Consider the following 25,214-nt stretch of genomic DNA (forward strand, 5'->3'; position numbering starts at 1 on the left):
TGGTCCTGCCCGCCACCGGCGCTCCCCAATGGCGCTGGGGTGGAGGAGATCCAGTCTGTTCAGGCGCCCGGGCCGGCCCCCAGATTGCGACCAGCCAGGACCCAGCCTGCCACCGCACCCATCCCCACTCCGCAGGTGGGGGCGGCTTGTACCCGGCCGGGGCCTGCGCCTGTTCCTGCTCCCCGGAGGAGGGCCACAGAGCAACCACTGGGTCCACCACCACCAGCTCACCTACCTACTCAGCCCGAGCGGGAGGTCAGCGCGCGGAGAGCACGGGAGGGACCTACCAAGCCGCCACTGGAGGAGGCGGCGAAGCGCGAGGGTCCGTGCCTGCCGGGTGAGGAGAAGCTGTGCGAGGGTTCGCGCCTGCTTGTGGAGGGGGCGCGCGAGGATCCGCGCCTGCCAGTGGTCGGGAGGCGCGTGACGGTCCGCACCTGACGGAGGTGGAGGAGCTGCTTCAGCCAGGAGCGGTGGCGGAGGAGGAGCCCGAGGTCCCCGTGCCAGGGGAGCCTGCTCGGCCAGAGGGCGAGCTGTGTGACGGCCCCGCCAAGTCTGAGGGCGGCATGCTGGCCAGACCGGCCTCATCTCTACCAGAGGCCGGCGCGCCAATTGATCCTATGTCGGCCCAGCCACCTGTGAGCCGTGACCACCTGCCACACGGCCGACCTCCGGACCAGCTTCGCCAGCGCTGCTGGAGCCGCAGGTGACCACCTGAACTCACAACTCCCCGTCACTTGGCCAGGGCCCGGGGGCGCCGACGGTCCGGGCTGATCCCCTATCCCGCTCGCGGTGGGGGGGAGTAGGTTCAGCCGGATGGCTCCCCGGCCTCAGTTGGGCGATGGGGGTATGTGGTGGGGCGTGGCCTGCGGTGCCGTGCAGGGAAGGCGTACGCACCTGCGCGGCATCTGCAATCACGCCCCACCGACTTAAATATTATACTGGGTCCTGTGGTTGGGGTTGTTGTTGTTATGTTGAGCTGGCAGCGGGAGAGCTGCAGCTCTGGGTGCAGATGTACAGCAACCGTAAAAGTATTAATGAAGTATGCTGCAAAGCATGAACGTGCACCCGGGTCTGCCGTGGTCATTTACAATGAGTTATTGGTTGAAATGTACAAAAAGCCGTATATTTAGGAACTCTGATCCTTACAAGTGTGGTGAGTACTATCAATATACAGAGTACCTTATAAAGGTTTAAAATATGCTATATTTAACTACCTTCACTGTCAGTAGATTAATCTGAAGGTCAAAGGGATAATGTTATATAGAGCTATTTAAAACTGTTTGTTTGTTTGTTTGTTTTTAAATTGCCATTACTTGTCCTGACAACACATCAGTCTATACAGAATAGTATGTAGGGATTTTAAATAACAAGTTTGGACTTCTGACCTCTCCTCCAAGGTCAAATAAGGCCAAACTTTCAGAAAAATGTTTTTATCTTCAAAACTATGATTAAAATTAGACTGCCTTTGTTTGTTTTGGCAACATTTAAGAAATAATAATGGTTAAAGGGGGATTCAAATTATTGTCTGAATCCAAATATCATGTCACCTTTGACCTCTGAGCTCACTATTTCATATATATATATATAATCATCATATCTGTCTTTCTTTCAAGTTGACTACAAAATTTGTGATATCCCATGCAAGATGGTGACACGTAGGCACCCAGCACCCAGGAGCTCACAATTTCACAGACTAGTTTTTGTAATTGTAAGCATGTTTCTGTGTGAATGATTGAGTGAGGGTAAACGTAGCTAAACTTTAGTAATGTGTCTCTGTGTGTTTAGACTGGTGCATGAACGGTAGGATCACACTCAGTACTGACTGTGCTGTGCAGAGAGCTCACAGTAGTGATCATCGCTGCAGTGTACATACCACCTGATGCTAATGTTAGCATGGCGTTCTCCCAGCTGTACATCATAATAAACAAACAGTGCAGGTCTGTCCTGAGGGAATTTGTATTGTCGCTGGGGACGTCATCCAGGCTAGTGTTAAGTCTGTACAGGAGTATATGTTGGCCTCATCAGCGGAGGAGACGAGACTGTACAGCGAGGAGGTTAAAAACCTGGCAGCATGGTGGGGTGAACACAACCTGAGCACAAGTCCAACAAAGACGCCACATCCTTAGGATGCTGAGGAGGAACCACCTGGAGAAGAAACTGTTGGTGGCTTTTTACCACAGCACCATAGAGGGTGTCCTCACCTACTGCATCGTGGCTTGGTGGCAGACAGGAAAATGCTGCAGATCATCGGCTGTCCCTTACCATCTCTGAAGGACTTAGCTAGCAAACAGTGTCTCAGGAGAGCTAAGAAAACTGCTGCCGACTTCTCTCACCCTGGACAGAACCTGTTCAGCCTCATGCCCCCTGACAGGAAATACAGGTGTTTAATAAGCAGGACAGCCAGGCAGAGAAATGGCTGAGCGCTAAGCCCAGTGAATCGACCTACTGAGCCTCACTCACCCCCCCTACCTGTCGTCAGTACAGAACACTAGATTAACATGGTACAATGTTCAATATGACTCACACTCTGTGGCTGCTGCTACCTACCAACAAGTGCATTATCCTTTTTAGTAGAGCAGTATTTTACGTCTATTTATGCTTTTCTGTTAGCTATTTTTGTTATATTTGCTCATTTTTCTGTGAAATGAATCATGAGTGAACGCATGTAAGGATGAATGTACAGCTGGTCTGCTGACACCTAAGTGACGTTCACTGTACAAGGCCCAAGTACAGCGACATCTAACCTGATCTTTGTTTTTAAGATCAAGTTATTCATGTCCAGTTATTTACAGAACAGTACTTATTATCCAGATCTACTCCTTACTGTTCATAGACAAAATGCAAAGCTATTCCCTTAAAGGTAAATACGGCCCAGAGAGAGAACTGCTTTGGTGGAGGTTTGTCATGGGGTCGTTTGTTTGTTGTTTGTCGTTTTGGGTTTTTTGCCACCTTTCTGTGTGATATCGTTGCCACTAACTGCTACATAATAAAAGATCATTTTGAACCCTGAGGTTACGGCCCAGCTCACACTGACTCACTGTGGTCGAAGTTATTTCTCTTTTTGAGAGATTTTGACTTTTCAAAATAAATTCGGATTAATGGGCCTTTTCTAGATGCCAGTGTGTGTAAAATTGTACATATATTTTCAAAAAGCACAGATAATGAGGGGTATTGTGTTGTGGGCTACTTCTATTGTAAACATGAATTATGAGGGTTAAGTACACAGTGAAGTCGAGCTGATGCCATCAAATATGGTGCTGTCTCACTGAGCTGTGTGCTCATGTGCTCAGAGGTCTAGACTGCTGAGTTTACTAAGTCAGAACTAGACTTAGCCTGCTCCCTGAGTTTAATGGCTGAGGTTAGCAGATACATGAAACCAAAGAATGACAGAAACAGTGGAGTAATGACATGCTTTTAAAGATGTATTTAATCAATTATTTCAGTTTTAATTAATTAATGACACATTAGTTAAAATAAAAATCAATATAATCCAATATAAAAATGAGAAGAAATGTACACAATAGCACAGCAGAGTAGATGACAACATTTGAGTTAGCATCATCATATGATGACAGACAGCAACCCTCTGGATATTAAATCTTGCATAATTAATCTTTAATAATACAATATGTTTGTCTATCACTTTAAATATTTTCACAATATGTTTAGAATAGAATATCTAACAAATTAGTTATTAAAATCAGTGTTGCTGTGGTAAATCTCCCGGTACATGGATCTTCCTTCATAGGGTTATATAATATTGACTGTCCGGCTGGGATGATGTGTTGACATGATAAATGGACTTGTATGTAGTAGTCAAACTGCTGTAACTAGGGCTGTTTGATATAACGATATATATCAGATGACGATATAAAAACGTCTATCGTCTCATATTATGCTATCGTTTGTTTTATGGTGTCGCAAAATAAACTGTTTACGGCTGTTTTTTATGGTTTTGATGGTCACTGTCGTGGCTATATTAATTCCTTAAAGTTCTCTCTTTCTCTTATATTTAAAATAACCACACTACGGACGGACATGTGATGGTAAACCCAGCGTGTGGCTCTGCTGTCCGCTTGTTTGTTTTACACATAAACCTTTCACAATAAAGCTGAAGATCCTGTTGAGACTTTTCCAAATAAACTGAAATGATGACAAACAGAAGAACCAGTCAAAAAAAATCGAGGACCTTACTCCTAAACGAGGGGCTGCCTCTGTAGCATGGACATGGTTTGGTTATGAAAAGTCTGACACAGACCAGATAAAACTGTACTATGCAAATTATGGTGCAAACCGGTCCCCACCTCAGACTCAAACACAGCAAACCTCTGCTACCACCTACGAAGGAATCACGCCAAAGAGTGTGAAGAGAGTTTACGGACGAGAAGCAAAAAAGAGCCGTCAGGTGCTCCAAATAAACCTTAGACTCAAACGTTAGAACAGGCTTTTCCCCGCAGCACGCCATCTAATAATTACTCACAAAGAAAATGGCGGCCATTACAACTTCTGTCTAAAAATATATATAGTTTCATGCATCGGTCATAACACTCGACTCCAGGTACACGACACCCAGCTGAAAACACTTCATACAAGTCGAGTTTCCCGAGATTCACTGAATTTACAGAAAAGTAAAATTTTTGTGATTATATATGGTTGTCGGGACAATAAATGTCTTATATCAGGATATGAGATTTTGGTCATATCACACAGCCCTAGCTTTAACTTTTCATTATAGAGTGAAATGAAATGGGAACAAATTCTGTTTTTGTGACAGGCTGTTAGTAACAGAGTGTCTGAAGATGTCGTTCAAGACTGAATCTTTGCAAAGTTTATCCTTGAATGATTCACAGGTTGGTGTTCAGTGGTTGGACAAACAAAACATTTCTCCGAAAACTGGTGAAAAAGCACCGGGGGGGGGTGGCTCTTAAACAGCAGATGCTTCTTCATTGTTAGTGAGCTGCACTGAAACAGGGGAATCCACCTGTAAGCTATATCCTGTGGAGGAGATGGTGTTTGAGTCAAGTGCCACAAGCTGAAGTCTGCCCTGTCCCCTCTATCAGATTTGTCCTCATTGAGTTGGTTGTACAGCCGGAGCTGGCAGAGGGTTTGTCCTCAAGTGACATGATATTCTGTACTCAGACAGAGTATGAGTGGTGCTACATGCTCTAAGAACCTTTTTAAACCATTTTTTTTTTAATGTAGCCTTACGGACAATGTTAAATCTGTTAAGGTTGTTAGTATAGGGCTCCATGGTCTAAATGTCCTATTTAACCTCCTAGGACCTGGTGTCCACATATGTGGACATCACATTTTGGGTTGTCTAGACCAAAATACTAAATCTTGCTCTACAAGGGCCCGATATCCACTTACGAGGACATTTTACTGCCACTATCTATCGAAACTTTAGATGAATATCCTCATATGTGGCTTTCAGAAACAAAAATCCGGTTTTAAAAAAAAAAAAAAAAATCTGGTAATTCTTTGTTTTTACATTCATTGGGTCCCAATATGCACAAATATTAAAGAGAAATAAAAAATGAATGCCATGGAAGGGTTCGGGTCTTAGGACCTTTTATTTCAGTTATGAAAGGATCATTGCTGCAGGTAATTACTGATTTAATTACAGTGTAGTCATTTACTCTTTTGTGAGTAACATGTATATTTGTGTAAATAACACCTAAAAATGGTCATAAATGCAGTTATAATTTTTGAACGTGTGTTCCTGTTAGGAAAATGTATGAAACGTATTACCTATATTTAAGATGCTTTAACCTGTAAGTATTTGACATTTCATACTTGTTGACGTGATCGGGGAGTGGGCAGGATTTCCAGGTGATCTTGTGTGGGTACCTGGTTACTAGAGGAATGATTGCAGTAGTGTGACTGCTGTGGAATCATTCCGACTTTTCCTGTACGGCGTCACGCGCTGGTATCAGATGGATCCTCAGTACTCATTCATTCTGCTCTGCTCTTTGTTTCCTACTGCACACTCCCCCCTGCTTAGTGTCTTGGTCGCTGTTGCCCCCCCCCCCCAAAAAAAACCAAAAAACCAAAAAACCACCCCCGTAATACCACCCGCACACAAACAGAACATGGGGGTTGGGGTTTGCATGTTGTTGCATACCCCCACCCCTCAGGCAACAGCAGAACAGGAATTGATTAGTGGTATGTCTTAAAAATAGATGACTGGTTGTCATAGCAACCCCCACAATGAGCTGTTGTCTCATTTAATAAAGAGCAGTCTGTGCATAAGGTGCGTGAGTTGCCTTATGTGCTGTGCATCCACAGACAGCAGGTGAAGGTGTGTGATTGTTGTTGTATTTACTTGTGATCGATTATTCAGGAACAAAGCATCAGCATTCTCCTCGCAAGTCCTGTTGGGTCTGAATCTTTATCCCACAACCATCAAGTCCTTAGCTGCTCCCCATAACCAATTGCAACTCTGTTGCTATGGGCGGTGTTCTGATTGGCCTCATTAGTATCAAAAACTAGCCACATGCAAATTTTGGTCATATTCCCAGCAACCCTGTCATCAGCATCTTCTACAGCCAACCAGCCACTGTGTGTGTGTGCGTGTGTGTGTGTGTGTGTGTGTGTGTGTGTGTGTGTGTGTGTGTGTGTGCGTGTGTGTGTGTGTGCGCGCGCGCATTGCTGCTTTAGTGTGTCCGCTGGACCAATGAGCTAGGCTCCTTCCTCCTGAAATCACAAGGAAGGTTTTATTGTTTTCTGCACATCTCTGTCTTTTCTAGCACATGAGCTAAAGAAGCCAGATGGTAGCTGACTCTGGTACTTTCCTGAAGGATGGTGGATATGATTAGCAACAAGGCGTTTCCACCATACAGCAGGAATGACGTTACTGTGGATAGGACACAAGCCACTCGGGACATTTTGTTTTATTAAGGTCCAACAACATCAGTGGAAGAGAGGTGCTTGTGCTCCAGGTAGTTAGCGTTGTCATATTGTCAGTCACCGTTCTATTTATGCACCAGTTTGTCAGTGAGACGCAGTGAAAAGAAGGAATGTCATTTTTTAATGTTTCAGGAGAGAAACTTTAACAAGTTTTAATATTCTTGACTTTTGCTCAGTGTGTTTTGTCAAAATTGTCCATATTCTGGTTGAGAATGATTAAGCTAAGCTCCTGTGGGACCAAAAATAAACAGGCCAACTGGTGATGGCTAACCAAGCTGACACACTAGTGGTGGAAAAGTAGAGGAAGAAGGCCGCAGTGATACCAAGCTGTGTTTGCTATACCAAGTTACAGCGCCACGAGGGAGGAGGAACACGAGAAGCCAAGAGAGGGGATGGTGAAGGCAACACCTATGTGTGCCACCTGCGCTAGTCCAACTGTGACAGTTTATTTGCTGCTTAATATTACATGGTCAACTATTAGTGCTATGATAACAACATGGAGGCAATTTGAAACAATTCAGCCACAAAGTAGCAGACTGTGAAATCACACGTAGTCACAATAGTCAAGGTTATTGATAGCATTGTCTTTTAGTCAATAGGTGGGCCTGTGGCAGCTGTCTGTGTTAAAATGCATTTTCAGTTGCAAAACTTTTACAGGTGTAGCTGAAACACCTGTTTATTCTTCTGCTGATTTGTTGATAAAATGCATGAATAACAAACCAGCAGCAAATTGTTATTAGGGGAATGGTTGCATGACCACTTTTTATGTAGCTGAATTCAGTGCATAGATGTTCCTGTTTGCATATTTTTGGTTTTGAGACACCTCAGAAACAGAGCAGAATAACAAAGGTCAAAATAAAAACAGGGTGGTAGCTGCATCGTTAGCATTGAGTAACAGAAAGTGGAATAAGCCATAGCAGCAGAAGCAAATCTGGGTAATGTGTACATTGATTGCAACGGGAGCAAAGCGTTCCTACTGCTGAAACACACAATACACACAGCCAAAATACATCATCACAAATGTTTACCTGACTTGTAAAGTCCAGAAAACTTGAAGTCCAAGTACATTCTGTGATTTTTTTTTTTTTTTTGTACTAACATTATTATGTTTGTGTCATACTTAATGGTGTCCTGTAAGTTTCAGTGTCTGCAGATATGCTGTGGTCCGCTTGGCTCTAAGCGGCATAGATTTTGGGATGGTAAGTGCGAGGCTCCGAGCAGACGTTTACATGCCTGAGTGTGACCACGTGAACATGCCTACAGACAGAATAAACTGCACCTACTACGTATGAGTACAGGCAGACTTTAAAGTTTAACAGGCATGGCTGCTTGTCTGCAGCCAAATCAGAGGTTGGATTTGGACTTGAGGTGCTAGTAGTTTAGTATAACAACTTCCATATTTACAGTTGGATGAAAAGCACAAAATGGGCGGCTGTTGATTCACAACAAATCAGTAAGTGAAGCTGATTGGATGTCGGGCCTGACATATCAGACTCACATCCACCGTCAAGTAAAACCATCAGTTTGAACATTAAACAGTTAACCATAGAAAAAGGACAGACTGGACAAAAGACAGGAGGCGCTCAGGCAAATGGATTTTCATGATGAACATCAAGCAGCAGATTGAACTGTGCACTCGCTGTATTACGATTACACCCAGTTTGGCAAACACTGTTAATCTGGTGCCACATCGACAGGACAAGACATCAAGGTTATCTCTGCCATGGATTTACAACAGTGCCGTCAGTGAGAGGAAGACTACTGATTTAATTGTGAGGAGAATGTCTTAGTAGCACCCTTCTGATTGACAGCTCTTTGAATAAACGTGTGTGTGTGTTTTTGGGGGATGGGATGTGGAATTACAAGTTGGCGTTATTTCAGGAGAGAGCTGCTGTCTCTGCCTCTTTTCTAGCCCTGTATATATACACACACACACACACACACACACACACACACACACACACACACACACACACACACACACACACACACACAGCAATAAAGAAAAAACCCCTCTCTCTGCGTCTTGGTGCTGCCACTCCGTTCCTGTCCCTCCAGCCGCAGAAACACTCACATGCGTACACACAGCACTCAGTTGGCTAGTATAACGTGAACAAATGAAGCACTCGGCTTTGGCGGCATCGAAGGGGCCCCTGAAATTAAGCTTGTGTTTATTTTTGCAGTGAAAGAGGAGGGAGGAAAAGATGAGCGTTTGAGGAATTGGGGGAGGGTAGAGGAGAAGGGAGGAGTGTTTCTTTGTGGTACTGTACTGCTGGAGTAGGAGGGAGGATTACAAAATTCTGCCCTCTATCGGAATGCTGCGCTGCATGTGTATTGTCTGTGTGGACGCCGTCTATCTGCTGGTGCAAACTGGAAGCATTCCTTGGAGCTCCACAGTTTTTCAGTGTGACAGATGTTTAATGTTTGTGATGTATCCTGCTGTCGGGCTGGGGGTTTAGGAGAGGTGTGATTGTAGGTCTGAGTCTGTGTTTCTCATCTATTCTTTTCTTCTCCATTATCAGCCTGGCAGTATGTTGGAAGGGTGTGGTGGATGAAAAGCGAAGGGAGAAAGTGTGTGTGTGTGTTTGTTTATTTATTTATCTGGGGGGCACTGCTGACTGTAACAGTCATTATATTATGTAAAGCCTGGCAGCAGCGACAGTAACCAGGGGGAGGGGAAGTCTAAGTGAGAGAGTGTGGGGTGCCAGTTACTGACGTGCAGAGCAAGGCAAACTGTGATTGGCTTCTAAGCGCCATTCTCAGCACAGATCTCTGGCTCATTAAACGTGGTGAGGTGGCTGGATCGGCGGAGAGGTTACACGAGCTGCTCGTGTTTGTACTCCCAGCAAATGGAGGCGACGGCTCCACCGCTGCGTCACAAATTAATTAGAGGAAGAAGTGGCAGGGAGAGCCATATTGTGGGACCATTAAGACTCCTCCCTGTGTTAAAGAGGCAGCTGTAGATGTGAGGTTAATAACTGACACGAGTGGAGGACAGGATGAACAGATTAGAGCGGTGAAAAGCCTGACACCATGAGGGGCACGCCAGAATGACACGAGCAGGTAGAATCTACCAATAGGAAGTGACAAAGTGAGGAATAAAATGTGTTTGTCAAGCAGTGCTCCTGTGTGTGTGTGTGTGTGTGTGTGTGTGTGTGTGTGTGGGGTAATGGGAGCAGTAACCCCAGACTGGGCGAATGGCATCCAGGAGAGCAAAGGTAAGCTCCCAGGCCCATGACCAGAGCTGGAAGGATTTTAGTTTTCATTCTTTTTGTATTCATATAGACGAGATGGCTCACGACTTCGTACATGAGACTTGCTCGAGAGTTCTCCACCACACTGGACGTTGTACACCCACTAGCTGCTGGGGAAAATGTGTATTTCCTTACTGGTTGGCAGTGGTTCTTGGAGGTTGCTGGTTTTCACTTGGATTCTAAGAAGGTGCTGCATCAAACATCTCCGTATGATTTTCTACGTACGTTTCTCTACAGTCACTATAGAGCTACTGCAAAAAGTGCAGCACAAACCAGACATGGAGACAGATTACCCTCAAAGTTGTGCCTCAGCGCTGCAGCCAAAGGCCTGAAAGCTGTCTGGCCTCCACTTTCCTCTCAGCTTCGCCGACATGCTGAAGTCATGTGCTTTGTCATAGTTGCCCTTAAAGATGTCATCCGTGCTTTAAACTATTTTATAGTAACCCAGAGGAGACGATCAAGTAAATATATTGTGTTTAATCTGAATCTTCCATCTGAATGGGGTTGCTGTCAGGTTCGCCCCCTGCTCTTCTTCATTACACACTGTTTTGTGTGTTTTGTCATGCTGACAGGGGGACTTAGCAGGGACAGGGTTTGCCTTTCCAACTGGTCTATAATCTGGTAGGGTTGTATCTTTATTGCTCTTTGCTTTTTCTTATCGATTGATTTATTAATTTCTTAATTTTTTCCAGTCTATACAAAAATAGTATTCATCATCCAGCCCTATGCAAACCTGTGTTCTATGTGTATTTACATCTGCATTACATTATCTGGATTAGGAAAAGTGTAGAAATATACAAATGTAATCATGTTAATACCAGATTAAAAATAGATTCGAGCTTGGATCCCTGGGATAACTTGGAGTTGTTCCGCGTGGTTTCAGAGGAACGTGGGATTAACTTTGCTGACAAAGAGAGGAGAGAAAATCTGGAATAAGGGTTGGGAAGGATTGGATGTTCCAGAGTCATTCAGCTATTGCACCCAATCTGGTGGATAACTGTACTCATGCTTTAAGTTACATAGAGGAGTGTATTTGTTATCTGACCTGAACCTATTTGGGTTTAAGGTGGCTCTGCTAACCTGTCTGACCTCTCTTGCCTGTTTTTAGGATGGAGCAGATGTCTGAGGAGGCGCTGAGGCTGAACCTACTTAAGCGAGGCCTTGAGTCAACCAGTGAGCGAGAAGAGGCGTTGGCCAAGCGCCTCAAAATGGAAGGTCACGAGGCCATGGAGCGCCTGAAGATGCTGGCGCTTCTTAAACGCAAGGACTTAGCTGACCTAGCAGCCCTAGATGTTGCAGGGACCTTGGGAGATGGAAAAGGCCCTGGAGCCAGCAGCCTCCATCATCAGAGCCTGATGGGTGCTGCTTATGAGGAGAAGTTAAATGGGAGTCTGAGGCTGGGAAGCCACAGTAGCCCCGTTGGACCAAGTAAGAATGGAAAGGAGAACATCCTGGATGAGCCAGTCGACATGAGCGCTGGGAGAAGATGGTGAGAATAAACATTTTAAACCGAAGGATTCAGTGTAAAGAACAGGAATGTGCTTTATAGGATGTTTGTTTACCTGAATCCAGGCATCATTTATTTGATTATTTAAAGGAAAATACCAGTTCACCTTAGCAGTTAGTTTTACTCTGCAAAAGTAACTAGCGGGTGAAACCTTGACTGTCAATGAAAATCTTCACTTTTGTCCTCATTGGCATATTTTTGGCCACCAAACTGCAAAGAATGTCCACAGCACACTGTCTCTGTGGCTTTTACATGACTACAGAGGGACCAACTTATTCCACAGGTTCAGTAAGAAATCTGTGGAATAGTCCACATACAGTATTTGGTGCGAGCTCGCCCCTACAGAGCAGGGGTTACATGTACATTGTGTGTAAGGTGCATACCAAAGGTTTAAACCACATGAAAATTAACGAAAACTCTAAAGGGCCCAAATTAGTAAACAGCGCAAAGTAACACAGGTGTATCAACGGTGTGGTTAGTTTTATGGGTGTTTTACAATAATGAAAAATACATATGCAACAGCAGGGTCAGCTGTAAAAATCAGTCAGTTCTTCAGGAAATCGGCCCTCAAACTGTGGTCTGACACTTGAGTGGGGCTGATGAAATATATAACATGGAACAATGACAGAAGAGCACCACTAGCCTAAATGTAATTTAGTGTTGATATTAGAGATGGACCAATCCGATATTAAGTATCGGTATCGGTCCGATACTGACGTAAATTACTGGATCGGATATCGGAGAGAAATAAAAAATGTAATCAGATCCATTAAATATCAAAAAAGCACCTCACAAAACTTGCGACACGGCGTAACTCGGCTCATAACCGTAGCAGGTCGGAGCAGTGTGCTCACCTGATAGAGCGGCTGTGTGTATTTGTAGCCTCACTACCAATCCAGCATTTCATCTCCGAGGAAGTTATCCCAGAGAGAAGTAAAGCAAGTGTGTAAGTTCATCTCTGAATGTTTGTAAAGCGTTCCCGCGTTAAGCTTAACAACCGATATATGGAGCGACTGCCTCTCTCTCCCTCTCCTGCTGCTACTTCAATCATGAAACTGATCAATGATCAGCTGATCGGCTTTTCTGTCGCGAGTCCGTCTCTCTTCTTTGTTTTTGCCCCACTTTGCACCAGAAAGAGGAAACCAGCGGCTGAACAACAGCAGCACGTTTAAGCTTGATAAGCTGTTGTTAGAATGTATTTAATATTACTTTCTACACCAGGATCCTTTTCTACGTAGCTGACGGCTGGTAACTGTGCAGGGGCGGATCTAGCAAAGTTTAGCCAGGGGGGCCGATAGGGCATGAACAGGGAAAAGGGGGCACAAAGACATACTTTTCTTTCTTATTCTCATTTAAAATGTCTAGCTTTTAATAAATAATTATCTGAATCTTACACCCAAAGTTTTAATCTGATGTAAAATGTATAGAAGTCCATTACTATATATAGTAACTATAAAGTCTAATATACCCTAGTAAGCTATAGTACTTTTTCCTTTGGGAAGGTACCATCTGTGCAGTCTGCAATTCTGTTGAAGAAAGATGTTGAATCTATTTAATTATTATTGAAAAATAATTTATTTCTGTGCATTTTTTTTCACCCTGCATCAAATTAAAGTTGATTACGTCGATTAAGCATCATGAGGTGGAGGGTGGGGGGTGGTTCCCTATTTTTTTTTTTTCTGGGAGTTTGCAACCCTATTAGTTAGGTTGCTTAATATTTCTGCTAAGTACTCTTTAAAATACCAGAATAGGGAGGATGGAGCAGGTTTAAGTTTATTAGATTGATCAGTGTTGCTGAACTATGAAATATTTTGGGTGCAGTGTATTTTTTACATACAGGTATAACAGAATAGCTTTAGTGTTGTTGTTTATTTAAACTTGAGTATGAACTTATACAAAAAGCAGCAAGATATTAACAAAACAGTTTTATTGATTAAAAACACACTATATCGGATTCATATCGGTATCGGCAGATATCCAAATTTATGATATCGGTATCGGACATAAAAAAGTGGTATCATGCCATCTCTAGTTGATATACAGTATATTAAATCTTCTTTTATAAATGAATTGAAATGTGTGACAGTGGTGAGAATGTAATGTACATTACTGCTTCTACTGTCCCCCAAACCTTTGATTCTGCTTTTAAGTTTAAGAATCAGCACATGGACTTTGCTGCTATGAAGCAGTTAGAAATGGGGCCCAGTTTCTTTGTTATTCTGGTTTTAACCAACGAGCATGACTAAAGATTCACAACCTGTAAACTGACTTCCATTGAACCTAACTGGAAAACCAGCAGAATAGATGTCAAGCGACCCCAGTTTAGTAAACCTGTCAGATCCTGTGATGATAAAGTAAGACTTTAAATGCTGCAGAAACTCACTGCACTTTGTGTTTGATCTTTTTTTCTTACTAGTGATGCTGATCATGACAGACGAACTCCGTCACCGGATGTCATCATCCTGTCAGACAACGAGGCTTCCAGTCCCAGAACAACACCTCGGCCCGAGGAGCGTGTGCACAAGGCTAACCTGGACATGTTCAAGGTAAAAGGCATTCACAGCACTCCTGCGAAGGGTGAAGAAATAGACTGAATATGCTGTACAAGTCCTTTAACGCTGGTGCATAAATCAAGTGTAGAGGTCGGTCGGTTGCTCAGATATTTCAGGGTGCTACACTTAATGAGACCTGGCTTCACACCCTAAAAAACCCTGCAGCTAGCTAGGCCCTGTTGTCGGGGCAAGCGATGGTAGCAAAGCCACTGTTAGCTCACCCAGCAGAATGTCCTGAGCAGCAGGACAGGCTGGGTGGGTGACTGTGAGGAGGAAGCGTAGTCCTGAACTGAGGCTGCCGATACACCACCAACCAAGAGTGATACCAGGAAGTCCTGATTTAAGCTTTTCTTTTTCACAGGAGCTATTAACACTGTTGTGTTTTTGTTTTCTTACTCCTGCACCGTTGGCGTGGAACACCAATCATATGGTTGTACATGTACAATGACAATAAAAGGCAATTCTGTTCTCTTAAGGAGGTAATCGACTTGTGTGGGAGTAGAGCTTGGGTAGCTTCTCTGTACGGTTTTGTCACAAGGTTTTCAAGAAAGTTACAGTGGAGGAGTTGTGACCTTTTTAGTCACAGCACTTTCCAAAAGACATCTACTGTAATGAAATAAGTCCAATTTCATGGCGTATGTCAGAAGATCCAGAGTGTGATCAAAGTGGTGGATGGACTGTAACGTTTCCAGAGTCTGATTATAGATGCAATGCAGAGTTAAGGATGTCATTATCAGCAGCTGTTTTATCTGAGCCGAGTAATCAGAGAGAAGCTCTGAGTAAACGCAGGTGCACAATAAACAACAACAAATATAAGTAATAGTCAGTGTCACATGTGCCACAAATGTTGTGTGAAACCTGCATGTTTCCACATGCTGTCATGGAAACATGGATACAGATGTGTCTAAATACCAGTAAATGGTAAATGGACTGGTTCTTATATAGCGCTTTTCTACTCTTCTGAGCACTCAAAGCGCTTTACACAGTAATGACATTACTACAGATGCATGAAGCTAAAACTCTGTATCCCATGAATGAATTGATCAAAATCACTTTTTCTTGAAGTAAACAGGTTTTAAATTGCTGCTTTTGACTTTGCACAAAAGAATATTTCAGCCTAACATGTCCTGTTTACTTTCTGCAGTCACATCCTGTGTCGATGCAGAAAGGTGTTTCTGTCGCTCACATGACAGGCTGTTCAAACTACAGCTTCTGTGTGGGTTTAGTGTCAAGTCCCAAATTTAAAGTCTGGTTTATACGGACTGGCTGTTTAGTTCAAAGAGCTCAAAGTTGCCTCTGGTCTTATGTCCGGATATAGTGTGCCTTTCTAATTTTGTGTGCTTGTTTGTACCAGGGGAAAACAGGAGAGGAGAGGCAGCAGATGATCAAAGCTCTAAGAGAAGAGCTTCGTCTGGAGGAGGCTCGTCTCGTGCTGCTGAAGAAGCTCAGGCAGAGTCAAATGCAGAAGGAGAATGTTGTCCAGAAGGTCAGTGCTGCTGATGCCACACATTCTCACAATCGAGGCCACTGTTGAAGCTCTGCAGCTCTTTGCATCTTTGCTCTCCTTTGCATCTGTCCTTGGTGCCTTAGCCATGGTTATGTGGGTTCAGTTCAAGTCAGTTTTATTTATGTGGTGCCAGATCAGTGTTTCCTCAAGGAGGCCTCGAGGCTTCAGTGTCTGATTTAATCACGGCAACAGTTTGTCATGTTAATATTTCAATAATTTAACTAGACAAATATATTGCATAGATTGATCCTAACAACAATAATAATAATAATAGTCTAATAGTTTATATCTGGAGAACAATGGATATTCCAGGATATTGGAAATCAGTATTGAAACATGTATGTACCCCTTAGCTGCAGACGATATTGTTCTAAATCAGGGGTCTCAAAACCGAGATTTGTGGGTGTTTTCTTGTTTGTTTGTTTTTGTGTACCACTTGAACACTAAAGTAGCCCTCACATGAGACAACAGTGCCAGCAGTGTCTCACAGCTCATTTAGTTTGAGAGCCCTGCTCTAAATCATATGCAGTAAACATTTATATATAAAGAAAGTACCAGAAAATCAATCTGAGATGTTATAATCCATGTTTATCGTTGCTGTCTTGTAGGTCCCAGTGGTCCAGAATGCTGCATCATCTGTGCAGCCTCCTCCCATCCACAGCTCTCCTGTCCTGGGGAAGCTACCTGTGAGGCCAGGTCTACACAACCCTGAGCCCCAGAACCTCCGCACTGCACAGGTGTGTGTGTGAGTGTGAGACGAAGGGTACATTTTCATTAGAAGTCACACCAGTGAAGTTCTTGTTTTACAGGAACTGTATGATGGTTGGGGTTCTGTAGTGTTGTCTCGACCTTGCACCTTAAAACAGCTGTGCTGATTCTAAATGACGTCTTTGACTTACAAAGAAAGTAAAAGAACTACAGAGCTCACTCAGTGTAAGATCTTGGCTTGTGTGCACTAACCAACAGCAAAGCTGCATCAGAGTCTATGATGTAAACTAACCTTAGACGTTTTAGCTGTAAGAAAGGGTCATGTGACCATGTCACCATGTAGGACAGTAATGGAATCTGAAATGTCTCCTTTTTATCTGTAGTCACACTTTAAACTTCACCAAATGTAGAGTACTTACAGAGATGGCTCTGCAAGCTGAACTCCCACCTTGTTGATGTCTTTAGCAAAATGTCAGTTTTCTTTGAGACAGAATCCACGTCTCTGCTGTGGGACAGCGTGGATAAGCTATCAGTTTCTTTTAGCCTTATAGTGAATCCAGGTTAGCCTAGCTGATTTACTGAGATGATTCATCGCCTCGTTGGTGATGCTGGGTTGCACCACTCATTGTTGTGGAATGTTCTTACCAAGTAGGGTCTTGTTTTCCTCTTTTAGCCAATGATACGTACCAGTTTTCAAAAACTGTGCAAGCTTTCAGTTTTGAGACTCAAAAGGGAAAAAAACAAAATCTTCTGGATTTTTAGCTCCAGATAAAATTTTGAGCTATGGTGGATAAAAAAAGCACTTAAACATAGAAGAACGTGCTTGTGTGAATGAGCCATGGTGTATATTATCCATTTACAGTAAACCAGGTGAGCAAGTGTCATTTGCAGATATCAGGGATTTTCTCTGATCTCTGCTGAACAATGAAACCCTTTGTTGCCCTTCTCCTTTCTGCAGGGTCACACAGTCATCCGGTCAGCAGCTAATGCCAACTTGCCCCCCATATTGATGTCTCAGCGAGTGATAGCACCCAACCCTGCCCAGCTGCAGGGCCAGAGGGTCACGTCCAAACCTGGGATGTCTCGTTCCAGTTCCAGCAGCATGGCTAATGCTGTCAGCTACCAGCAGGTATAGAGTCAAACCAGCCTGGGGTACTGGGGTAAAGCATTCTTTTGAGAAAGGTGTGAACTTGTATGGTGGATGGTAGGACTGCCTAGAGAGAGATCACTGATCAAATCCTTTAAATATCTGACTCTTCTCAGTAATAGAGGATGTATCTCTCTCTGCAGGCCAGTCAGGTGGCAGCTTCCCAGCGCTCAGGCTCCAGTGCCATGTACATGAACCTGGCCCACATGCAAGCAGCAGCAGCTGGGGCCAGCGGGGTGGCCGGCGGTCTGGGCGGAGCTTCGGCCGTCAGCCCATCCACCATGTCTGGTTCAGCCAGCGGAGCAGTGAGCTCCATGGCAGACCAGGCGAGCAGTCAGGCAGCAGCCAAGCTGGCCCTAAGAAAGCAGCTGGAGAAAACCTTATTGGAGATCCCTCCACCCAAACCCCCAGCCCCTCTCCTGCACTTCCTGCCCTCTGCTGCCAACAGTGAGTTCATCTACATGGTGGGCCTCGAGGAGGTGGTGCAGAGTGTGCTCGACAGTCAGGGTAAGTAAATATCTGATATTGGGGGAGGAAACATCTACAGCAAATCTTTGATTTATACCTAATCTGTCAAATTGAACTGATAGACAAACCATAAATATGGTTTAAATATTTAAATAAATAAATAAGCGTTTGTATTATTGCACCCAACTCTTTTGGTTGTGTAAGCATGACCCAGAGACCATTTTGATAATAATTATAGAAGTTTGCCAAGACTTTGTGTGCTGATTAAGTCTCCCCAGCAGGTGGTGCTATTGTTTCTTCTGTCCATAGTTTGTGCATCGCAATAACCAATCAAGGCTTAGCAGAGCCAGAAGCAGGAAGTACTTCTCATATGTGTGGTCATGGTTGAGAAATCATTATCCTTGAATCCAGCTCCATCCTTGTAGCACTGCCTTTTTACTCTGTCAGCCTTTAAAGGACTGAATAAAGGAGGCTACACCTGGCACCTGTCTGCTCAGCTGTGCTTGAATCACTAAGAGCACAACAACATGTCTTCAGTTTGTTTCATGAGTGTTGTGATGACTTTAAGGTTTAAATGGATTGTCCATAAATTCTGGGTGTGCGTCTGCTCGAGCACCGCCTGTCGCTGTAGCTATTGTTAACTGAATCAGAGTCCTGTCTGTAGGTAAACTCAGAGGGACGCTGGCCCGTCTGGAGCCTTTCTTCTGCGCCCAGTGCAGAACTGACTTCACCCCCCACTGGAAGCAAGAGAAGAGCGGGAGAATCCTCTGTGAGCAGTGCATGACATCCAACCAGAAAAAGGCTTTGAAGGCAGAGCATACCAACAGGCTGAAGAATGCCTTTGTGAAGGCCTTACAACAGGAGCAGGTTAGCAGCTCATGTACCTCTGCATCATGCTGGCTTATTCTTACTCTCACTTGTTTAAGTTTGTTTATGTCACGAGACAGTAATGGTTATCACAATTTTACTGTCTAGCCACACAAAGTGTTGTCGTCTGGTGTTGGTAGCAAAGTGATAAATAACACCAAGTCATTCAGAGTGTCCACAGATATCATGACCATGAGTGCTGCTGCCATCAGTGTCATCTAAAATGTGCCAGTAGGGACACAGTTGGGAACTGCGTTTCATGTTTTTAAACATCCGAGTCACTAATGAGCACTTTGTTGTTCTGACACAGCAGAGCCTTGTATTACAAACTGTTATCTGGGTTCACCCTAAAAAGCAGGTGTCAACCAACTAGGTTAACCCAGGGTTTTCACTGCATGGTCACATCACAGGGATGGCATTGGCAGCTTCTGGCAATCATAAGGATAAATAAGTCTGCTGTGAGCAGAGCAGCTGATTTTAAAAAGGAAGTTAAAAGTACTGAACGCAGCGTGAATGTGCTCCAGAGCTTTTCAGTACTGAAAACCCTGAATTAGTGCTGAAGTTACCCAGATAAGATGTAATCCTGCTTTGCAGTCTCTTTGTTACCACACCTAAACTCCCAAACATAGCTGGGCTATTTAATAGTGATTTTGGAGTCGTTGAATGTAAGTACATGGTGGCACCAATGCACAAAATTCCTGAATGTGGTTCTCTTGTTAGGAGATCGAACAGAGGCTGCAGCAGCAGGCTGCACTCTCTCCCAGCTCAGTCCCTACCAACGCCTCCAAGTCCGACACCATGATCCGACATCATGCCCTCCGCCAGGTATGTTCCAGTCCACTATTAACTTGGAAGGAATAAGGAGATGTATGGTGCTCGTGTGTGTATGTATTCCAAACCAAATGTGCTTCAAGCAATAACCAACAAATCTGTGGTTCTTAGGCTCCCCAGCCTCAGGCCTCCCTGCAGCAAGGGCTGTCGAACTCGGCACGAGGGGTCCTGTCCAATTTTGCCCAGGCCTCCCAGCTGTCAGTGGCCAGCAGCCTCATGGGCATGACTAGTGCCAAGCATTGTGGCAGCAGCGGAGGCAGCAGCAACAGCAGCAGTAACAGACTGCAGCATGACAACCGTCGGCAGATCTACAACATCCCAGGTACCTTCCCCCACCTTCCCCCTTTCTGCTTGATCGGTGAGGGTCCGTGCGTGTGTGCGCGTGTGTGTGTGTGTGTGTGTGTGTGTGTGTGTGTGTGTGTGTGTGTGTGTGTGTGTTGTTTCCTGCCTGAGGACAGTGCATCTTAGTCAACATCAGCCATTTGTAGGTTTATTAGCTCCACCGGGGACGTTGTGTATTGTCTTTCTGTCTGTAAACACGACAGCTCAGAAACTATGGAATGAACTCTGATAAAACTTTGCAGGGGTGTTGAGTGAAGGCAACAACAAGCCATTCAAATCAGCATCCACCAAGGTCTTTAACGTCAGGTTAAGCAGTCAGAGGTCAAGTCAGAAGGACAGGAGGAGTTACACTGTGGCTTTGTGGATTTATAGAAAGCATATGATTGGGTGTTGGGGGTGGAGGGGTGGGGTCGACTGATACTGCACAAAGACAGAGGAGTATGTGAGGGTGGTGCAGAATATGTCACAGTTGGATTTAAGATGAGCCTGGGATCAACTCTGAGTGCAGTCGTGTTTACATGGATGTGAATGAGAGTGAGGCAGGTGTGATGGTAAATATGCCAGGAGGAGAGCCAGTGAAGGTTATCTGGGGTCAGTCATTCAAACAAACGAGAGAGAAGAAGGTGAGGGGGATGTTTCGCTGCGTCCACCTCTAAAGAGAAGAAGAAAAGTTCTCTGTATCGATTTTATTGTTTCATTGCTGTTTCTTTACTTTTTAAAAAATTCTAGTAAACGTATAAAATAAGAAAAGAAATTTCAGACCGTCAGGCTAGTTGCTATAGCAACAAAACAAAAGGTCACTTACAAATGTTTGAGCCTTAAACTCTACAAAGTGCATTTTCTCTGAATGTTGTCCTTCTTTTGCTTCCACAGGGTTAAACATTGCCTATCTGAACCCAGCGGCTGTCGGAGCCCATAAGAGCTCCAGCTTAGCAGACCGGCAGAGAGAGTACCTGTTGGACATGATCCCGCCTCGATCCATATCGCAGTCGATCACTGGACAGAAATGAGCCCTGTCCAGCTCTTGCCCCTTGAAGCCACCTTCATCTTCATACCTAAACCATACCGAAGCACTCCTAAATCAGTCGATACCCTCTCCTCTTCACCTCTCATCGCATGCAGTGCCTGTCCATGTGCCTACCTTAAACTGACCCATAAAAACCCCACCAAGTTGGACAAGGACTCTAAACTACCAGTGCATTTGACATGCTCTTAATATAGTAAAATCCTTCTTCTTCAGTCTATTTAAGAATTATAATTCCCCTTATTATAACTGGTGGTAGCATTATTATTCCTACAACTACCATATTTGCTTCTGTTACTATTACTCATTATGCTTTTTCCTTTTGATAGTTTGTTTTTCTGCTGTTTATCCTTTACTCTGGGTAGTGACGGCCTGTTGTTGTCGGGTTTCTTTAGGCCAAGGTCATATAGGATTTTTTTTTCCTTTATAATTTGTCCTAAAGCTTAGCTGCGACTGTTGCTAGTAACAGAAGATCAAGATGATACGTTCTGGTTGCTATGCAACTTACAAGCTTTGTAAAATAGTCTCGACTTGGATGAAACAGTGGAAAATCCCGATGGGTACAAAAACAGACAATTTGAGGCTCTGCATGCTCTTGAAAAGAGGATGAAGAACCCATTTTAAAAATGGAAAACCTGGAGGGAGGGAAGGAGGGAGCAGCAGAGCACCCACACCTGTACAATCTCCCTAAAAGGGCCTGCTTCACAGTGACACACAGCCAAAATTCTGATATGCTAAACTTAAGCTTCAGGACAGCGCCGGAGATTCTGCCACCGACAGAGTTAATGAACTGGAAGCGAGCGACAGACGAAAGCAAAAGAAAATCCTATGTGATCAGTGTTCGGATAATCTTTCCTTTGCTTCCACCGTTGTTCACGAAAAGCTTCTTATCAGGTTCTTCATTTCAGATTGAAACAGTAACACACTTTTTTATGCTGGATGATACTTAAGTTGTACTAATCAAGATGGACAGTCACAGCAGTTTACCATCTGCCTCTTCAGGAGACCAGCAGTCAGTCGAAACTCCAGCAAGAAGGAAGCTGACAGGCCGAGTCTGTCGTCTGTGTACCTGCCAAGTATTCAGGCTGCTGATGCTCTTCATTCAGACAGAAACCTGTTGGTCCCATCCCATTTCACTATTTGCCAGTGACCTACTAAACCACCTCACCCATGCTCCCCACCCCAACCCTTTGGCTGTTCAGTATGCACAGACTGAACCCTTTTTACCCCGCTGTTCCTCGTGGCATCGCATATTCTTTGAGAGAGCGAAAAGACCTCAAAGCTAAAGGTGGAAGCATATTTTGTGCGTCCAAACCACAGACTCTGTAACTACAAATCTGGGTTCTTCTTCTTTTTATATTTTGGTTTTTAGATTATTTTCTAAATGTTGTGCAACACCCATTCCCAAATCCTAACTACTATTCCCATCCCTACCTCATCCCTTTTTGTTTGTTTGTTTGTTTAAACTTTATGCGGCGTCTCCTAATAAAATGGTTGCGTACCTGAGAGGTACAGCTGCCGGAGACGATAATAATCAACATAAAACAGAAACTATTAAAATGTCTGTATGGATTATGTATAGATACCTAGCTTCAGAGAAAAAGGATGTGGATTTTATCTTTTAAGAAGAGGCATGGCTCAATCATGGTGTGTATGCTCTGCACACACGTTTCCTCACTCCAAAGGAGCACTGTGCATATTTCAAATTAGATTTTTTTGTATGGAGAGAAATTAAGAGTGGCTGCGGTCTGGATGCTGGCTGACGGCTAACCAGAGTCCGGTGAGATGCTCCAAGTAGCCTGGATTTCATCGAGGTTTGTTTTGTGTTTCTCATTTTGTTTTATTTACAGGCTCATGTTTTTTCATCATAATCCCCATCAGATGTGTTTACATGCTTTTAATGTTCAAAAACACTTTATGATCCTGGAGTTCTACAAATGCTCCGTTTGAGTGTCTGTGGCTTTGAAGCCCTCCTTCCAAAATTCCAATTCTGCTCTTATTGGTCAGCTGTGATGACAAAAGCAAGACAAAGTTGGTTACATAGGTAAACACATGTTGCTTCTATCCCTGTGGGTGCTAACTGAAATCACAGCAGAGCTTACGTTGGTCTTGATGGGTGTTGTTTGTCACTACTTGTTCTGTTGTTGACAACATGAACAGGAGGAAGTCGATGAAAACAGGTTTGTTTGGAACGTCTCTTGGTTGAAATAGCTCTCAGTTAGCATGTTAGCATGCCCGAATGGTAAATGGACTGGTTCTTATGTAGCGCTTTTCTACTCTATCTGAGCACTCAGAGCGCTTTACACAACTCGTTGATTCACCCAATTACACAAGCACTTTTCTAAGTTTTAAGTGTTGTCTTAACTAACATTCATACACACATTCACACTCCGATGGATGCATCAGAGAGCAACCTGGGGTTAGTATCTTGCCCAAGGATATTTGGCATGCAAACTAGGATCAAACCACCAACCTTCCCATTAGTAGGTGACCTGCTCTGCCACCTGAGCTACAGACACCCCGCCTGAGCTACAGCCAGGTGCTGCCACCTGCTCTGCTGCTGGTGTGTCTTGCTGTTCTACCAGTTATTACTCGTTGACCTTTGAAACATGCACAAAGAAGTTATCTAACACACTAAATGAAGTTTGGAGAAATGCTGAAAGGGGCACTCAACTTGTTGATAAATGACTAAATCCTAATTTACTCTCTGCAAATGTTGGACCTCAGTCCCAGCTTTCATTTCACTGGTGCCCAGTTTGTACATGTATCTAAAAGATGGAATTACTCCACTCATATTCTGACGCATAACCCTTACAGAGCCCAGCGTCAGGCCTCACACCGCATTCTCACTCTATTTAAATTCAAAGTAAAGCAAGAGTGTCATGTGACAGATCACTGCAGCAAGTGTGCTGTTGGTAATGGACCGGTTCTTACACAGCCTTTTGCTACTGAACCTAAGCACTCTGTGCGCTTTATACAACATAACCTCATTCACCCAAACACTTTCTCTTTTTGCTAAAATGTTTTCTATCTAACATTCATACTGTGATGGATGCATCGGAGCACAACTCGGGCTTAGTATCCTGCCCAAGGATGTTTGACCTGAGCAGCCAGGAATTGAACCACCAACTCTCTGATTAGTAGTTGACCTCCTGCTCGACCTCCCGAGCTACAGCCGCCCCTTTATTTGTGTTTGTGTAAAATTATCTATTGTTGTTGTTCTTTGGTCGCACATCAGTTACAGAGTTCTTATTGCAAACTAAATTCCATCTCAGTCCCAGGATAGATCATGTTTACCATTTGTTAAAGTGACAGCACTCGTCGTTCAGATGGAGAACTGTTGGCATGTTACACACATGATAGTGAAAATAGTGAGAAGAACCAATCGTTCAATGTTATTAAGAACAGACTCTTTGCCTGTTTCAGGCTTCACCTCAAACGCTACAGCCCATCTTCTCGCTGTGCTCTGGATAAGAAATAGTGGAAGTTGGTGACATAAAATGTCACTGGGCTCCTGCTTTTTACATAAGCAGCTCTCAAAGATGCAGCAGAGTCATGTGCAGTGTTAGGAAATGTTATTTCTTCCAACGTAGTTTTGGAGTTGTGACGACAAAGTGAGCCAGGTTGAGAACTGCGGTGCTGTCAAATTAACAGAACTAGGCATCTGATGGTGTTAATCCCCTTTTATCTATTTATCATGTAAGTGTGTGTTTTCACAAACCATTTGAAGTATTTTCATGATGACGTCGATGGTTTTGCTCAGGACAAAACCTCTAAACCTGCCCCAAACCCCAATCTGTCAGTTGCTTTTTCACAGTTAGTGAGCGCGCTGTTGTTAGACGGTCTCAAACTATCATAACCAACAGTGTTAGATTATGGTTGGATACTGACCGATCTGAACACCTACAGACAGCAGGCAAAAAGCTCGTTTTCCCATAAATTTGTCCTTTTTTCTTCTTTCTTTTTTGGTTATCTTGCCTCAGTGGACCACCACAGTGGATTTAAAATCAAGGTGTTATTGAAATGCAGACTTTGTTTTAATTCAAGGGGGTTAAACAAAAATATTGCATCACCTGTTGAATCTTTTTTACATCTTTC

The 25,214-nt window shown here is 43.9% G+C and overlaps 1 protein-coding gene across 3 annotated transcripts in view; it reads left to right on the forward strand.

Moving 5' to 3' along the window:
* gatad2b (GATA zinc finger domain containing 2B) overlaps positions 1 to 24,992 on the forward strand; it is a 42,617-nt gene extending 17,625 nt beyond the window's left edge. For 2 of the 3 annotated variants that reach the window (XM_005459747.4, XM_025902170.1), the window contains exons 3-12: positions 11,272 to 11,652; positions 14,087 to 14,216; positions 15,577 to 15,708; positions 16,338 to 16,466; positions 17,396 to 17,566; positions 17,728 to 18,091; positions 18,717 to 18,919; positions 19,640 to 19,744; positions 19,862 to 20,072; positions 20,966 to 21,102. In XM_005459747.4, the coding sequence (XP_005459804.1) occupies positions 11,273 to 11,652; positions 14,087 to 14,216; positions 15,577 to 15,708; positions 16,338 to 16,466; positions 17,396 to 17,566; positions 17,728 to 18,091; positions 18,717 to 18,919; positions 19,640 to 19,744; positions 19,862 to 20,072; positions 20,966 to 21,102 (1,962 nt within the window). In that variant the 5' untranslated portion in view covers position 11,272. Of the gene's footprint in view, positions 1 to 11,271; positions 11,653 to 14,086; positions 14,217 to 15,576; positions 15,709 to 16,337; positions 16,467 to 17,395; positions 17,567 to 17,727; positions 18,092 to 18,716; positions 18,920 to 19,639; positions 19,745 to 19,861; positions 20,073 to 20,965 lie in introns of all 3 variants that reach the window. The other variant, XM_003455235.5, reaches the window with a different exon arrangement.
* The last annotated feature ends 222 nt before the right edge of the window (positions 24,993 to 25,214 follow it).

This window comes from Oreochromis niloticus, linkage group LG22 (genome assembly GCF_001858045.2).
Source record: "Oreochromis niloticus isolate F11D_XX linkage group LG22, O_niloticus_UMD_NMBU, whole genome shotgun sequence".
Lineage (NCBI taxonomy): Eukaryota > Metazoa > Chordata > Actinopteri > Cichliformes > Cichlidae > Oreochromis > Oreochromis niloticus.